Consider the following 16,470-nt stretch of genomic DNA (forward strand, 5'->3'; position numbering starts at 1 on the left):
GGCCTGATTAGGCATTGGGTGCAGGTTCTACCCATCCCATCTGGAAACTAACCCAGGGCACAAGAATGCCTTGGCCATATAGGTGACTGGCAGACACCACTGATTTGGTCAACTTAATGTACTCTCTCTACATACATACACATCATACATAATTTGAAAACATAATACGTCTACTTTAAGATGATATATGATGTGGAGCTATCAAATGGTGCTATTAACATAAGAACAGGGATAAACAAGTGACACCATCAACACATTAAAATAACTACTTTGAAATATTTGTCTTTGCTTCTGTTAGTTTACTGAGTCTGTCATTTCAAGAGATAAGATTGGATATTTTTTTGTGACCTGAAAGCATCATAACAATCTAAAGTGTTAAATAAAATCTAATAATAAATGTGTACAGGTATTATTGCAATGTAATAGTGCTGATGACGTTTCTAGTCAACATCATTATCATCATCTTGTTCATCATTATGATCTTTGTCAAGAGTCTGTGGGTTACCACAGTCTTCATTGTCTCGGCATGTACACAGTTCTGTGGAGGGAAGATTTTTCTGACTACAAACAGTGGATTGTGTAGCAACCCTTATTGATATAGGCACAAATAAGGTCCTGTAGAAGCTGAGATGCCACTGGGCCCTTGAAGAATACAGGAAGTAGTCCATCATCCACATTTTTCCATCTATGTTGAAGTGATAATCCAATATCTTGTTTACCTATGCATGAAGATATTTAAATCTTTGATTGCCAAGATGCTTTTTTGAAATGCTCTTCAAAATGGTTCTCACATGGCGGCGTTTGGCTAGTGACTTGTCCATTTTGATGGCTAGATTGAGGTGCAAGCAATTCAGGTTTCTCTGGGACTTCTTTTCTTTCTTGCTCTGCTCATACACCCAGGGCCGGCTTTAGGCCGATTCCCCCGAATCGGGTCCTGTGCCTAAGAGGGCCCTTTGCCCACGCCTAAGAGGGCCCCATGCTCTAAAGAAGAGTGGCTAACTTAGGCGCCTTTTTAATTTTTACTCACCCGGTGGTGCTCCAGATCTTTGATGACATTTCAGCAGCAGGTCCTTCAGTGCCGCCGAAGACTCAGAGCGAGTGAAGGACCCACTGCCAAAATGCCGACGAAGACCTGGAGCGCCGCTGGGGCCCTGTCGAAACTATTCGAATCAGGCCCCACACTTCCTAAAGCCGCATACAGCACTGCTACCAACATCCTTGCTGTAAAAATTGCAGCTTGTTATTCCCTCTCTCCTAATTTGGCAAGATCTCTGAAGCAGTTAGCTCTTTCTATTGTGAAAACATTAAATACAGATTTTTTTCCCAAATACCAAATAGGGATGATACAAAGTCACATCCTGATAATGTGTGTATAGCAGGAACTCTGTTGCAGAAGTCAGGAGTGTGTCACAAATTGCACATACAAGTATGAAGCAACACTTGCCAGTTGTGTTGGTAATTGTGCCCGTTTCAACCCCCATGTTACCTATGTGCTCCATTTTTGGAAAGTATTGAACAGCAAGGACCAAAATATCTGTATCAGGTGACCTAATCACTACGGTTCCTTTGACACCAAGAGACCCAAAAGCCGTATTGGCACATACAGCATTCAGCAGTAGCCTTGTGCCAAGTACTGTAGAAGTCTTGGGTTTCTTCACCACCTTCATTGGTGATGGACTTTTGTACTTCACCATTGGAAAAGCCTGCACAAGGAGTGTTTGTGTTGGGTGTACTCCTACATTCTCAGGTGCATTTTGAACCATATATTCACAGAGCAATTTTACAAGTGATTGCTTGTTGGATGCAATCTTTAGAAACGTGGTACTTCTTCCATCTAGCCTTAGATCTTGTCTGGCATTATCGTTCTGCAGTTTTCACAGAGTTACTGTTGCCATATCTGTCAAAGATTTTGATTACAAAATTAGCTTTGTCAAATATTTTTAGGACTTGCCTCAAGTACTCAGCAACTATTTCCTCAAATGTGTGGAATTTGTCTTCAGACATAATTTCTAGGACAGCTGTGTTGCATCTCTGATTATACACTGTGGTTTCTTTGTTGCATGCCCTTAGTTCATGGAGTCTTTCAGCTTGAGCATCCTAATTCTGCTTCATCTGTTCTCATTATTCCATAAACATGGAAGAGGGACATAGGGATGGGTCCTTCTGGGTGACATAGAATGGTTATCATTGCAACATCATCGCTGCATCTTGCTAAGAACAAGTCTTAGCAGAAAACAGTTTCTGACCTCATAGCCACTGTGATTGTCCCTCCCTTGCCAGACTTAAATTTGGTCTTTTTTGTCTTGTAAAAAAATGTTTTGATGCCAGATTTCTTGACTGGGCTGAAGAAGCTACATGTCCTATCAGAATCAAATGCATCTCTCACAGATCTCTCCATCTGTTCTTCATCAACATTGGCTATTTTCAATAGACTTTCATACATCTGATGTTATGTGTAGTCCAGTAGACATGTTGATAAGCATCTCTGGGTATAATTCAGGGTAAAATGGGTTTGCTGTATTGTTGATGACATGGCTGGTAAGAACTGTAACATGCTTTTAATCCCTTTTCAGTGCTGAGGTAAAGACTTGTTTGTGGACTTTGTCTCCACTACTTCTTGTTAGGTCACTTCTTAATCTCATAGCTTTTGCATATTCACTTAAGACATCTCTTGTGAGGGTCCATTTGACAAGGGCCGGCTTCTTTCTTGGCAGGCCTACAATCCACTGTTGCCATCTGAGTCTTTGACAGTTTTCTCTGTTTCCATGTCACTTCAAATTCCATTGAAAGAACCAGGACTCTGACACACAGCAAATTCCCCAGGTCGAAAGGCATTGTGTACTTCTTCATGGAGATTTAAACCATCAAGAATGTAGATTGGTGGGCCTGTTTGCACTAATGATGTATGGAATCATGCCATACTGTGATGTTTCCATTCACTCTCTTGCTCTGCATCCACATTTAGAAGTAGGATCTACATAACCTGGAGAAAATGAACACAGAACTTGAACGGAGGAGACTCAGCATACCCCCATGTCTGAAATTCCTCCAGTAGTGGTTGCAAATGCTGAGTTACAGCATCATCAAACTCTTTAATGACCTGTTTTAAGGACTCAATGTCTTCAGACTCAAACACCTCTTGAGTCTGTCAACATTTGCCAGACAATTGCGGGAACTATTTGAGTACCTGCTCCCTGGTGACACCGCTTAACAAATGAATAAAGTTACAGAGCACTCATGGCCTCAAATGCTAGAGTCAAGACATGTAGAACATGGCTTAATTGCTTATCAGCAAGCATTTTCTCTGCAGTACAAGTTGCATATACATCAGAATCAACAAGAAGGTCTAGCAATTCTGTGTCTCCACAAAATTTCCCAATACGTGCAATAAAACAGGTGTGAAAACCACCCAGGCAAATTACATTGGTCCAAAATTCATTTGTGAGAGTCTATTTCGTTTTCTAAGCAACAGCATACAGCTGCTGATCCATGCTCTGAACAGCATGCTGCTATCCTAAAGCTCCCGACATTTCCTTATGTTTCAGCATTGTAGGATAGACTGGCCATATCAGCCGGTTTGGCATCCACAATAGGTACATATGCAACTGCTGTGTATGTGTTCTTTGTTGCAAGATTGTGGTTGGAACCAGTCTAAAATGGAATAATCTGAGTGTGAACAATATCAGTGTCCTTTCCTATTGGCAGGATATCACAAGCTAATAATCTTGAAAAATACCAGGAGAAATCTTGGAAAGCATTTATATGTAGTTGACAAGAGTTTATTTTCTCAAGTACTTTTTCATGGCAAGTAAGTTCTGGACAAGTTGTAAATTTTTCAAATGCTGCACACTGCATGCTCTGATTGCTCAGGGAGAGTAAGTGACTTTTCTTTCCCAAACTTCTGTGATATTTCTTGTGATCCTGGACTATCTGCAGATTGTTTTTGAAAACCCACTCTAGCCTTTCCATCAATGATCTCTGTGTTGATGTATATATTATGTTCTCCTTCATGGATGAGATTTCTATCAGCATGAAATGGGACAATTCCAACTGGAACGAATATGCCTCTGTGAAGTCTTCCTACTTCAGTTTTTGCAGCGCTAGTGATGAACTGCATCAGCTCAACATAACTGAGGTAGAATCCATGAAGGTGTAGTATGTCACTTAAATTGTGAAATCCAAACTCATGGTGTAACTGTGCAGCAAGGCTTATGTGCAAAAGTGTAATAATTTTGGAACTGTTAAATACTATGCTCTCCAAATTTGACAGTTACCTTCTTTGAATGTCTTCTGAAGGATGATATTCATTGCTGTCTGAACTATATGTCTCTTTATCTATTAACCAAAGGACAAATTCCTGCACCAACTGGGGCACAAAAGAAGCAGACCTCTGTTAACTGCAATCACCTGGTTTTGGATAATATTCAGAAGTTTTATTTTAGTTAATTTCAGATGGAAGGATTGAAGTGGCATTATACAAAACCACTTATTCATTTGAAAGCTGTTCACCAGGGTTACTTGCCAAAAGACCATCCATGAGACATTTGGATAACTTAAGTTCCTGCTTCAGATTGCTAGCATCTTGGATAGCATCAGGTAATGTTATTGTGCTGCATAGGACAATGGCAGACTTGCCCAGTCCATGCTGTTCATGGAATGAAATTGCAGAACCGTGGTGTTTTTCTAATGTTGGCTGTAATTTGCTTCTGGGGTAGCTTGCAGTTTCTACATCTGAGGGAAATAGGATTTTATAACTTTGTAGCAGCTTGACAGCCTTCTTGTTATACATAGGATTATTATCTCTAGTCTCGCTTCAAGCAGCTGATACAATGCGATGTCATAAGGTGACTGCATTGTTGCAGTGTAACTAGGTGGTTTTACTTTAAGATTTGTTTTACTGAAGTAAGAAGAATGGCATGTTGAGTGATAAACTCCATTCTTAGCAATCAATTCTTCCACAGATATTCTGCACAACATGTAATCATCCTCTTTGAAGTGTTGCCTTTGCTAGATTAGCTGCCCTCTCAAATGTTTCCATTTTATGAAGTTTCTTATCTTTCTTGTGTGTTTTTCTCAAGCAAACAACACAACTGGGTGAAGCAGTGGAGGATGTACTAGCTCTGGTGGCTATGGAAGCAGGTGAATGTGATGCTTTCTGATCAGAGTCTGTTTTCTATCCTGGGTTCAATACAACTCTGACGTGCCAAATTTAACTTGCATGTGTATTTCTGAAAGCAAACCCTGTGATAGAGTATTGGTGGCACATCATCTAAAATAGGGAATTAATCCAGTAGCTGCCAATACCATTCATTAATCCTGCCAGCATCATAGAATTCTGTCCAGCACTGGCAGCTTTTGACAGTTTTGCATTCTTTTGATTTTTCTTGACAAATAACACATTTTAAAAAGTTTGTGGAGTCTTTCTTTTAAGGGGCTTGTATCCTGCAAGTCTTCACATACTGTAACTTCCCTGTAGAGGGAAAATTCCCAAAGCATATTCTTAGCATGACCACCCCCACTAACATAATTTTTCATTTTGTACAAATATACAGATTTGTGCTACATTACGTATAAACTAGATCTATATGTTAATATCAAAATTGCCATTTTTGCTGATTGAGCACTTTGATTGAAACCCAGTATGAAGCAGTGTATTGTCATCTCTAACACTAATACCAGCCTGTGCATAAGTGTCATTGAATTAAAAAGATAGTTTCTAGATATTTTCAAAGGCTAGTGCTGCACACATAGACAATTACAAATTAACAAAGGCTAGTGCTGCACACATAGACAATTACCAGGCAAACTAGATGCTACTCCGTATGTACAAAAGCTTACAAATGCAGAAGCATTATATTAAGAATTCACATACATTTCTATCTACCCACTAGGCGGGACAAATTATGTGCATGCAATCTACTGCTACTGGTGCACAACCTTCTGTGGGAGATTGATCAGGTCGCAAATTTCAACTGAAAATATTGACAACTATTATAATCACTTGTGAGATACTTTGACAATTAAGAATCTGTGATATGAAAACATTTCATGTTAGTTTATTGCAAAATGTTGATATTCAGCATTTTGGCCACACGCTGAACAACTTAATCAGCTCTAAAAAAAAAATACTTGACCATGGAAAACCAATAAAAATATTTTAATAGATTGTTGTTTGGTAGCTTTGAGCAATGAACCCCACACTAAGCTGTTGAAATTAGCATGAACAGTAAAAACTGTAGTTATAGTCAGATTGCAATGTTTTAGGAACTATGCACAACATGACACTTTTTATTTGGGGTACCAGTATTTCACCATGCCTACCACCTTACGGCACCATGTGAAAGCTCCACCTCATAATTCATCCAAAAGTACATAAAATAAGCTTTCAAATGATATATGATTTGGGTGTATGTATGGTGGGTACATTAATGGCCTTTTTTGGAGAATTGCTCCATACGTAAAATAGTCTTTCCTATTCTTGATGACCTTGAATACCCCTTGCTGGGGGATCATGCAGGGAAAGGTACAATGTTCACTCCACTGCCTCTGTACCTTACACAAGAGGGCCTACAGTGCCAAGAGTGAGGGGGAGGGTAACTGACTTCTATGTGGCTCCTTCTGCATTGGCTATGTTGAGATAAAGGGGCCACTGGGCAACCATAGATTGGGCCTCATAGAAGTTATTCCTGCATAAGGACTGAATGAAAGCAGAGAAAGGACTCCAGAACTGGGCCCTGAAGATGCTGTGTAAATGCTGCCTTAGGAATTGCTACAGATGACTGTGATCAGCTCCTTAAAGGTGGCCCACTGGCAAGTGCCATCAGGTTGTGCTTTCCCTTTTCTTCTTCAAAGATCCTTTCAGCATCTGCCACAGGCTGTCTTTCCTCTTCATCTTCTTCTCTGTCAGGGGCAGCGAAGACTCTTTTCTGCGGATTTCCCGCACCAGTCCATGAAAGACGTCATCAATGTAGAAGCGCAGGGCAGCTGAGGTCTCAAAGAAGGAACACGAATACTCTCTCGCCAAGCTCATCCCTTCTTCAGTTGAGACCTACCAAAAAAAAAGGCCATTAACAAAAACAGGTTAATAAAGTTTGAGGCCAGAAGGAAGCCTTAGATCATCTAGTCTGACCTGTGTATCACAGGAGTGTGACACTCTAGCACCCCTTATTCACTACTGTCATATAATTAGGATGTGTTTTGGGCAAAGTATGCCTTGTGAGGTATCATTCTAAGAGTTTTGATCGTCTAGACCAGGGGTGGGCAAACTTTTTGGGGCGAGGGCCACATCTGGGTGAGGAAATTGTATGCAGGGCCGGGGCAGGGCGGGTGGAGTGCGGGATGTGAAGGAAGGGGCTCAGGACAAGGGATTGGGGCAGAGAAGGGGTGCAGAGTGTAAGAGGGGGCTCAGGGAAGGGGGTTGGGGTACAGGAGGGGTGCGGAGTGCAGGATGGGGCTCAGGGCAGGGAGTTGGGGTGCACGGGGTGCAGGGTGCAGCAGGGAGCTCAGGGCAGGTGGTTGGAATGCACAGGAGTGCAGAAAGGGGCTCAGGGCAGGGAGTTGGGTGCAGGAGGGGTGCGAGGTACAGGCAGAGGGCTTAGGGCAGGAAGTTGGGGGCGGGGGGCAGGAGGGGTTTGAGCTCCAGCCCGGTGCCGCTTACCTAAAGTGGCTCCGGGGTGGCAGTGGCGCACACCAGGGCCAGGGCAGGCTCCCTGCATGCCTGCCCTGTCCCCACGCCACTCCAGGAAGTGCTGCGGCCCCGGGGGGGGGGCAGAGGGCTCTGCGTGCGCACATGGAGCCCTTTGCCTCCCGGCCCGGGGGCTGCTTCTGAGAGCAGCGCCGGGCCCGCAGCACCACCAAGGGTAATCCCGCAGGCCGGATCCAAAGCCCTGAAGGGCTGGATCCGGCCCGCGGGCCATAGTTTGCCCATCCCTGGTCTAGACATTAATATCTTGGTGGATTGTATGTGTTATCGTTGTATGTGAATTTATGAAGTTTGGCTAGGTATGTGTTACTGAAACATGTTGTGAGGTTGAAAACACCCAAAAGCAGCCTTTCAGATACAACAGTAACAAGACCAAACAATGTTAATGGCTTATTGAGGAAATACACATAAGCACAAGAATTGCCCCAAGAATCGTGTACAATAAAACCTCTCAGAGAGAGCACGATAGGGACTGTTTGACCCAGGTCAAAGCAAAAGAGCTTTCCAGCAAGTGAGAAGAAGATATGAAAGGGGGAAATGACATCATGATGGTACCTCACTCTCCCTACAACAGCACACCTGGAAACACCTGAGAAATAAAGACTGAACTGGGTGAAGTGATGGTACCAGGCTAAAGGGATTTCTAGCCTGTATATGAAAACCTGGGAAACCCAATCTGCAAAGCAAAGGCAGATTGTGCCTTAAGAATCTGTCAGCCTGTTTATCACTCAGGGTGAGAATATGCTCATTTATATCCTATCCTAATATGTTAAGCTCAGTTTGCATTTTTGTTTATTTACTAGGTATTCTGCTTTGATCTGTTTGTTATCACTTGTAATCATTTACAACATATTTTTTTAATTAATAACCTTATTTTATATTTTAATCCAAACCAATGTGTGTTTGACTAAAGTTTCTGGGAAAAATCTCAGTTTGGTTACCACAAGTGTGCATAGTCCTCTTCACATTGAGGGAGAGGTGGACTTGGTATTAAACCCAACTACTGGCCAGATTTAACTGGGGCAGGATAAGCAGCAGAGAGTCCGGTGGCACCTTATAGACTAACAGACGTATTGGATCATGAGTTTTCGTGGGTGAATACCCATGACATGCATCCGACGAAGTGGGTATTCACCCACGAAAGCTCATGCTCCAATACGTCAATTAGTCTATAAGGTGCCACAGGATTCTTTGCTGCTTTTACAGATCCAGACTAACACGGCTACCCCTCTGATCCAGGGCAGGACAGTACTGCTCTGGGATCCTAGACTGGGAGGCTGCTGGTTAGAGTGCCTGCATGTAACTGCAGCTGGGTGTGTCCCTACCTGTGTAAATGCTGGTGAATGTGCAAGCTTGAAGGGCTTTGCAGCTTGTCACAACAGTACAGTGTGAGAGGGAGCCCAGACTGGTAGGTCACAGGGCTCAGTGGTGCCCCAGTTCCAGGTGGAGCTCCACCCTTAGATGGATATGAACCACCAATCTTTTGGTTAACAGCCAAACATACTAACAGATTAGGACTAGGATGCATCAGAGACTGTCCCACAAGCTGTCTGAATATAAGTATTCTGTATGTCTATGGCCTCCATCATGCAGGAAATCTGCAGAAGGGTAGGGATGTGGACCTAGGTCTCCTAAGCCCCAGACCAGCATGCAAACCAGTGTTGAGTACTAAGCTAGAAGGGTAAACCTTCAGAAGTGAATTCAAATTCAGGGCCAGGAGTCCCAGTTTTTACATTCAGTTGTATTTAAATATCAGGATTTATTCAAATAAGTTTAAAACCATGATAAGATGAGGGCTGTGTGGGACCCCTATCAATATCCATCTAAATCCTAGGTTGTGGGAAATACCAATTTCCTTTGACTACCTCAGGGCTAAGCTGTTTTTCCTCCAGCCCAGTCACACTGAGCCAGTGTTCCAGTCACATTTATTAGAGATATAACCTCATGTTTCAGGGTATAAGCAAACCACTTACTGGCTAGCATTAGAAGGAAACTTTCTTTATGAACAGGTTATTTCATCATTTTCCTATCTTGGGCTTTTTGCACCTTCCTCTGAAGCATTTGGTGCTGATCACTGTCAGAAACAGGACAATGGACTAGATGGACCATTAGACTGATCCAGCCTGGGAACTAGTGTGTAGCTATCACATCCATGCATATACTTTTTTCGGAGAGGTGCAGACTTTCATATTCATCCATAGAGTTTAAGGCCAGAAAGGGCCAACAGATCACCTAATCAGACCCCCGACATAAAACACGCCATACAATTTTACCAGCTACCCCTGTGTTCAGCCCAGTAATTTGAAGCATCAGCAGGATTATATATTACTTTAATCGTAAAGTGATTACAAATATTGTAAAGGTAGGCAAGTCAGTTGTATGCTGCCCTAAATGATACTCAATGACATCAAGAAAGAGTGTTACCACTTTAAGACTGCTATAATTGCTCACCTTCTGCAAAAGGAGATGGGAGCAATATGCTCCTTGCTTTTCTCAGGGCAGCTGTGTAAACAAAATGCATGATTCCATATGTCTAATGGACACCACTGAGAAATCGATTGTGTGAATAGAAGACTCTTATGGCCTATTTTGTACTTTTTAATCATTCTCTCATTGTGCCTTGTTCTTCTGGAGGAGGAATTCACTTTTTTAAAGGCGCTGCAATTCTGAGCAAACCCATAAACAGAGCTGTAATTTTATTGAGGTTTTTATCTATTACATAAAATAATAATCTTTAAAACCCCTAAAACAATGATGTGAAAAGAATGTTAAGGTTTCAAAGTCAAGCATTCAACTTTGGAAAATGCCTAGTCTATTCCCCTCCACTCCTCTCTCCCTGTCCCCATCCCCTTGATAGTCTTTCTGTGCCCTTCTCCTTGCTTCCCCCTGCCTGGGGTCTATTGAGAGCACAGGAGAGATTAGGGATTGGTCCTGCTTTGAGCAGGAGGTTGGACTAGATGACCTCCTGAGGTCCCTTCCAACCCTGATATTCTACGATTCTATGAGAGAGAATCTCTCTTCTCTTAGTTCTGCTGCCTGACACCACAGAAGCTCCCACCAGACAAAAGGAACAATGGCAGGAAAAGACCTGCTTAACCGGAGAATGGAGCATGCTTAGTAATTTCTGGGGGGGTGGTGCATGCTCAGTATAGTTAGCATGGTGCTCAGTATGGGTGGCGCATACTCAATACAGACAGATTGTTTGGAAAATTTTGTTGGAGGTCTCTAATAAACTCAGTGAAGCTAGTTTCACTGTTTTACAACTTGCACAAATTTGATTTGATTTTCAGAGAGAGAGCAAAAGTCAGCTCTTTGACTCCAGCATGATCCCCCTACCAAATTTCATGTCCCTGCTTCAAAGCATGGAGGTGCTAAAGCTTCACGACAAATGGTTAAACATTTTCAGAATTGGCAACATGTGGCATTTCCCCCTTATCTCGTACTCAGGCACTGCTGAACCTTTTTTTATTGAAACTTCCCAAGTCTGAGGCAGACTCCCAACCTGGAAAACTTCAGCCCAGCTGGCAAAGTTAGAAGTAACTGAAAACAGGATCTTCAAATGGAAAGTCTGAGCATAACTATAGAATATCTATATGGTAAATTAATTTATAATTATCTGATTGCTGATGAAATTTTAAACTCAGCAATGTGCAGAGCAAAAGTGCATGATTTTTTTTCTTTTTTTAATAAATCAGTCATGGGATTGGATGGTTCTGAAGATTAGTAATGCAGTATGAAGCTCTGAATAAACGCACTGGGGCTGAACATGACTGCAACGGTCAGCCCTGTATGCATCTAATTTCAGGGATAGTGACTCTATTGTGAGATCAAATCCAGCCCAGGTCAGTATTAACCAAAAGTTTGTTAACATCTCATGGTTGCCTGGAGGCTCATATCATGGGAGTAGGGGAATCCTAGAATCTAGATCTGGAATTTAATGGAGGCAGCCCTGAGCTGTGGGGAAGGGAGAAAATTGCAGAATATGTTCCCGGGGAGATGGAGCTTGTAACTCCTCTAGGGAGGGTACACTGTTTGGTTGATGAACTTGTTATGATTTGCCAGAGAAAAGTCCTGATCATACTGGAGAAAGTATGGGTGGAGGCTTGTGCTGTAGCTGATGAAATTTATAGATTCCAAAGCCAGAAGGGGCAACTGTGATCATCTAGCCTGACTTCCTGTACAATCCGTCAACCTTTCCCAAATTCATTCCGAGAGCATATAAAAACCATCCAATCTTAGTTTTAAAAAAAATGGTCAGTAATGGAGAATTCATCACAGTTCTTGCTTAATTGTTCCAATGGTTAATCACTCTCACTGTTAAAAATGTACACCTTATTTCCAGTCTGAATTTGTCTAACTTCAACTTCCAGCCATTGGATCTTGATAATCTGAAAAATTCATTTTTCTGTGCTAGAGTGAAGAGTCCATTATTAAATATTTTTCCCTATGTAGGTACTTCTACTGTAATCAAGTTGCCCCTTATCTTTCTGTTTGTAAAGCTAAATAGATTGAGCTCTTTCAGTCTATCACTGTAGGGCGAGTTTTTTAATAGTTTACTCATTCTCGTGGCTTTTCTCTGAACCCTCTCAAATTTATCAACATTCGTCTTGAATTGTGGACACTAGAACTGGACACTCCAGCAGCAGTCAGACCAGTTCCAAATACAGAAGTAAAATAACCGCTCTACTCCTACTTGAGATTCTCCTGTTTATGCATCCAAGGATTGCATTAGCCCTTTTGGCCACACCATTGCACTGGGAGCTCATGTTCAGCTCATTATCCACCATGATTCTTAAACCTTTTTCAGAGTTACTGCTTCCCAGGATAGAGTCCCCCATCATGTAAGTATGGCCTGCATTCTTTTCTCCTAGATCTATACATTTACAGTTAGCCATATTAAAACACATATTGTTTTGTTTGAGCCCTGCTTACCAAGAAATCTAGATCATTCTGTATTAGTGAGCTGTCCTCCTCTTCATTATTTACTAGTCTCCCAACTTTTGTGTTACCCGCCTGATGATGGGTCCCCATTTTCAATTACATGTTAAAACCTATCAGATAGACAGTTTGTAATCCATTCAGGTATGCTATCTTAATTGTATATCATTCTAGGTTGTTTTTTTTTTTAAATCAAAATGTTATGAAGTACAATGCCTGATAGTTATCTAAAGACATGCCTATACTGGAATCAGAAATCTGTGTCGGGCCCATGCCAGCTTACTCAGGCTTATGGGGCTCAGGCTAAGGGTGTGTGTAATTGGGTGTAGACATCTGGGCTCAGGCTGGGACTGTTCCACCTTTCAGGGTCCAAGAACCTGGGTTCCACTTCTAGCCCAAATGTCTGAACTGCAATTAAACAGGGGGAGGGATAGCTCAGTGGTTTGAGCATTGGCCTGCTAAACCCAGGGTTGTGAGCTCAATCTTCGAGGGGGCCACTTAGGGATCTGGGGCAAAATCAGTACTTGGTCCTGCTAGTAAAGGCAGGGGGTTGGACTCAACTCAATGACTTTTCAGGGTCCCTTCCAGCTCTATGAGATAGGTGTATCTCCATATTTCAGTTCATGAGCCAAGTCAGTTGGCATGGGCCAGCTGTGAGTTCATAATTGTAGTGTAGACATACCCCAATTATATTACCTCCACTATTCCCTTTCTCAACCAAACTTGTGATCTCATAAAAAATTCAGGTTAGTTTGACAGATCTATTTTCCATAAACACACGTTGATTGGCATTAATTATATTATCCTCCTTTAATTCTTTATTAATCAAATCCCACATCAACCACTTTGTTATCTTGCCTGGGATCGATGTCACACTGACAGGCCTATAATTACCTAGGTTATCCTGTTCACTCTTTTTAAATCATGGCACACTGGAGCCTGGAGGAGTATGTATGGGACAATGGATAGAAGGAGGGAGTTAAGGTGAAGGGCTGTTGAAGGCTCCATGGGCCTGATCCAAATTCTATTTGGGTGAAGTGTGTACAAGTGTTTCTATTGATTTAAACTGGGATTGAATCAGGCCCTAAGGAAGCAGCCATAGAGCTGGACAGGATAGCGAGCTTGGGCAGCTGAAGAACAGGACTCAGCTGAAGAAGAAGCTGAGCTTGCCACTGCCTCACCAGTCACATTAGCAAAGAATGTGACCCATTTGGGGTGTCTGAGTACATAGCTGTTGGTAGGGTCTAGATGTGCGTTCTCCTAAAGTAGATGTAGATGTGCGGTCTCCTAAAGTAAAGGGAGCTAAGCTGAACGTGGAGAATGTTTGTGTGGCATGACCTCACAATGAAAGGAAATATTTCCTGGCTCCAAATAGCATTTTACAGCATTAAAATTCTGTTTGTGGCTTTTGCAAGCCTCCCTCGGAAAATTACAAGTGAGATTAAATGGATTGCTGACAGCATGCGGAGGCAGTGATGGATGAGCTGCCATGTTAATGACAGCCAGCTCCATATTAAGGTCAAGTCCTGCACAACTGAAAGGACAGCATGAAATGCCGAGCTTGGGTGCAGATGGGGAGGCACTGGCAATCTCCGGGTCGCACCAGATGAAGAACACCAAAGCATCTGTACTTTGGGATGGAGGAATGAAGAAACAAAATGGATCAATTTTCTATGCATGCCTTTGGGTTGTCAACAGAGAGAAAATCTCCTTCGGGATCAGTCTGTGCGGTGTTCAACCTTTTCATCTTTGTCAGAACAGCCGCAGCAGCGTCTCAAAGGGTGTTTCATTCAGAAAGTGAGTGTTAGCAAAGGCAGCTAAATCAGCGTGGCAAGGCTGGTGTTGGTCTCCATAGTGGAAAGCAATATCTTTCCCCTCACACACCTCACACCTGCAGTGGTGGCAATCAGTGTCCTCGGCCTGAGTCATTAGGAGCTCCGGGTTGCCATGGAGAAATTGTGTAGGCCACAGGTGAAATGATAATAGTTACAAGGATTCTCCTAAACATTTGTTACTTAGAGTTCCATCCAAGGTGCTCTCATTAGTTTTTCAATGGGAAAAAACAGTGGCAACTACAGACTTAAAAGCTTCATTTAATCTCAGTCTAGAGGTGGTTGCTGCAGGATGTCATGGGATTCGATGGCAAAACTAAGGAAGACGGGAAGGCAGGCTGTTCAACTCCATTCCAAAAGCCTTATCCAAAACCCATTGAACCCAATAGAAAAAATTCTATTGGCTTTGGATCAGGCTCTAAATGGATGGTATTTTGACAGAAACAAATTATCCTCACTGTGAAATACTAGCTAGTGACAGCCAGAATGGAATTATTCAGGGAAGTACTTGCAGGTTTGGCTCTGTAGCTGCACTGCTCTTCTCTGAATTCCATTCTCCACTATGTCCGAGACAGTGATGACTACATGGGGCTGGCTGCTGTTCCCTAATACCCAGCCACTCAGTGTTGGCAGAAGTTAGAGCAGCAGGTGTGTGACTCTAACTTTTGCCACTGGCGTAAGCGCTGCAGTTTAAACCAGAAGGGGATCAGGCCTAGTGGAGTTCAAGCTGACTCACACCTATAATCCCTGTAACCTGACCCCTCCCTTCCCTTATACAAAGGCTATGGCAATGGCACAGTGTTATAGGAGGCTTTGATTTGTCCTGCACCGGTGGAAGTCTCCAGGGGGAATCTCTGGTTGGTTTAAGAATCCAGCCCACTGTGTTCATTGGTTAAATGATATTGCTCACGTCATGTTTTTACACCGTTGTGATCGTTGTGGTATTAGATAGGTAAAACTAGACTGGAGAGGCAAATCAATCAAGCTTTCTTTCTTTCTTTCTTTCTTTCTTTCTTTCTTTCTTTCTTTCTTTCTTTCTTTCTTTCTTTCTTTCTTTCTTTCTTTCTAAATACGAGCAGCACTGACATTATTTACTTACAAATTATTTATGTCCTGGAAGATTAAAAAAAGATTTTAACTCCCTCCCTCCCCACCATCACCACCACCATCATTCTCCAGCCATTTACATTTTTAACCATTTCATCATTGCCACTGAGCACTGACATCCCTCACTACAATGGGAAAACCAAGATCAAAAGGAAATCAGTTCAAACCAGAAGACACGGCCTACTTTCTGCCCCATCACTAAATGAGCAACATGGGGATAATTTGAGCACACGGCACAAATACAAGTGCAGAATTTGAAGTCACCGACATTACTCTTAAAGCCATTTGGAAGTCTTCAGAGGTAATCAGTTGAGCAAACCTCACTCGCACTTCATTGCAAGCAATTCTGTGGGCTCGGTTTTGCTGGCTTTCTAGATTACAAGGCGCGATGAGATAAAGGCTGCCTCACAATTAATCATTATTGGGAGTGCATTACAACTAGTTCCATTGCTCACTTTCGCCAGACTTACACAAAAGCTGATTATGGATCAGAGGGGGTAGCCGTGTTAGTCTGGATCTGTAAAATCAGCAAAGAGTCCTGTGGCACTTTATAGACTAACAGACATTTTGGAGCATGAGCTTTCGTGGGTGAATACCCGACGACAAAGTGGGTATTCACCCACGAAAGCTCATGCTCCAATATGTCTATTAGTCTATAAGGTGCCACAGGACTCTTTGCTGCTTTTACAAAAGCTGATGTCACATAAGAAGACGGCCCCATTTGTTCCTTTTTTCTGGATGCTAAGTTTGCTTTTCGCATGCTTTAGGAGTATTAGTGATTAGAATGTGACCTTGTTCCAGTTGCTATAAATATTGTGTAATAAATATGCAGGGTCTGATTCTGAGATCATTTACTCTGGTATAAATCAAGAGTAACTCTGCTGAAGTCAG

The 16,470-nt window shown here is 42.4% G+C and overlaps 1 protein-coding gene across 2 annotated transcripts in view; it reads right to left on the minus strand.

Annotated features, from left to right (window-relative positions):
• Positions 1–6,180: 6,180 nt before the first annotated feature.
• RIT2 (Ras like without CAAX 2) overlaps positions 6,181–16,470 on the minus strand; it is a 282,203-nt gene continuing 271,913 nt past the window's right edge. For both annotated transcript variants that reach the window (XM_045021680.1, XM_045021681.1), the window contains exon 5: positions 6,181–7,048. In XM_045021680.1, the coding sequence (XP_044877615.1) occupies positions 6,821–7,048 (228 nt within the window). In that variant the 3' untranslated portion in view covers positions 6,181–6,820. The remainder of the gene's footprint in view (positions 7,049–16,470) is intronic.

This window comes from Mauremys mutica, chromosome 6 (assembly GCF_020497125.1).
Source record: "Mauremys mutica isolate MM-2020 ecotype Southern chromosome 6, ASM2049712v1, whole genome shotgun sequence".
In the NCBI taxonomy this organism is placed as follows: domain Eukaryota; kingdom Metazoa; phylum Chordata; order Testudines; family Geoemydidae; genus Mauremys; species Mauremys mutica.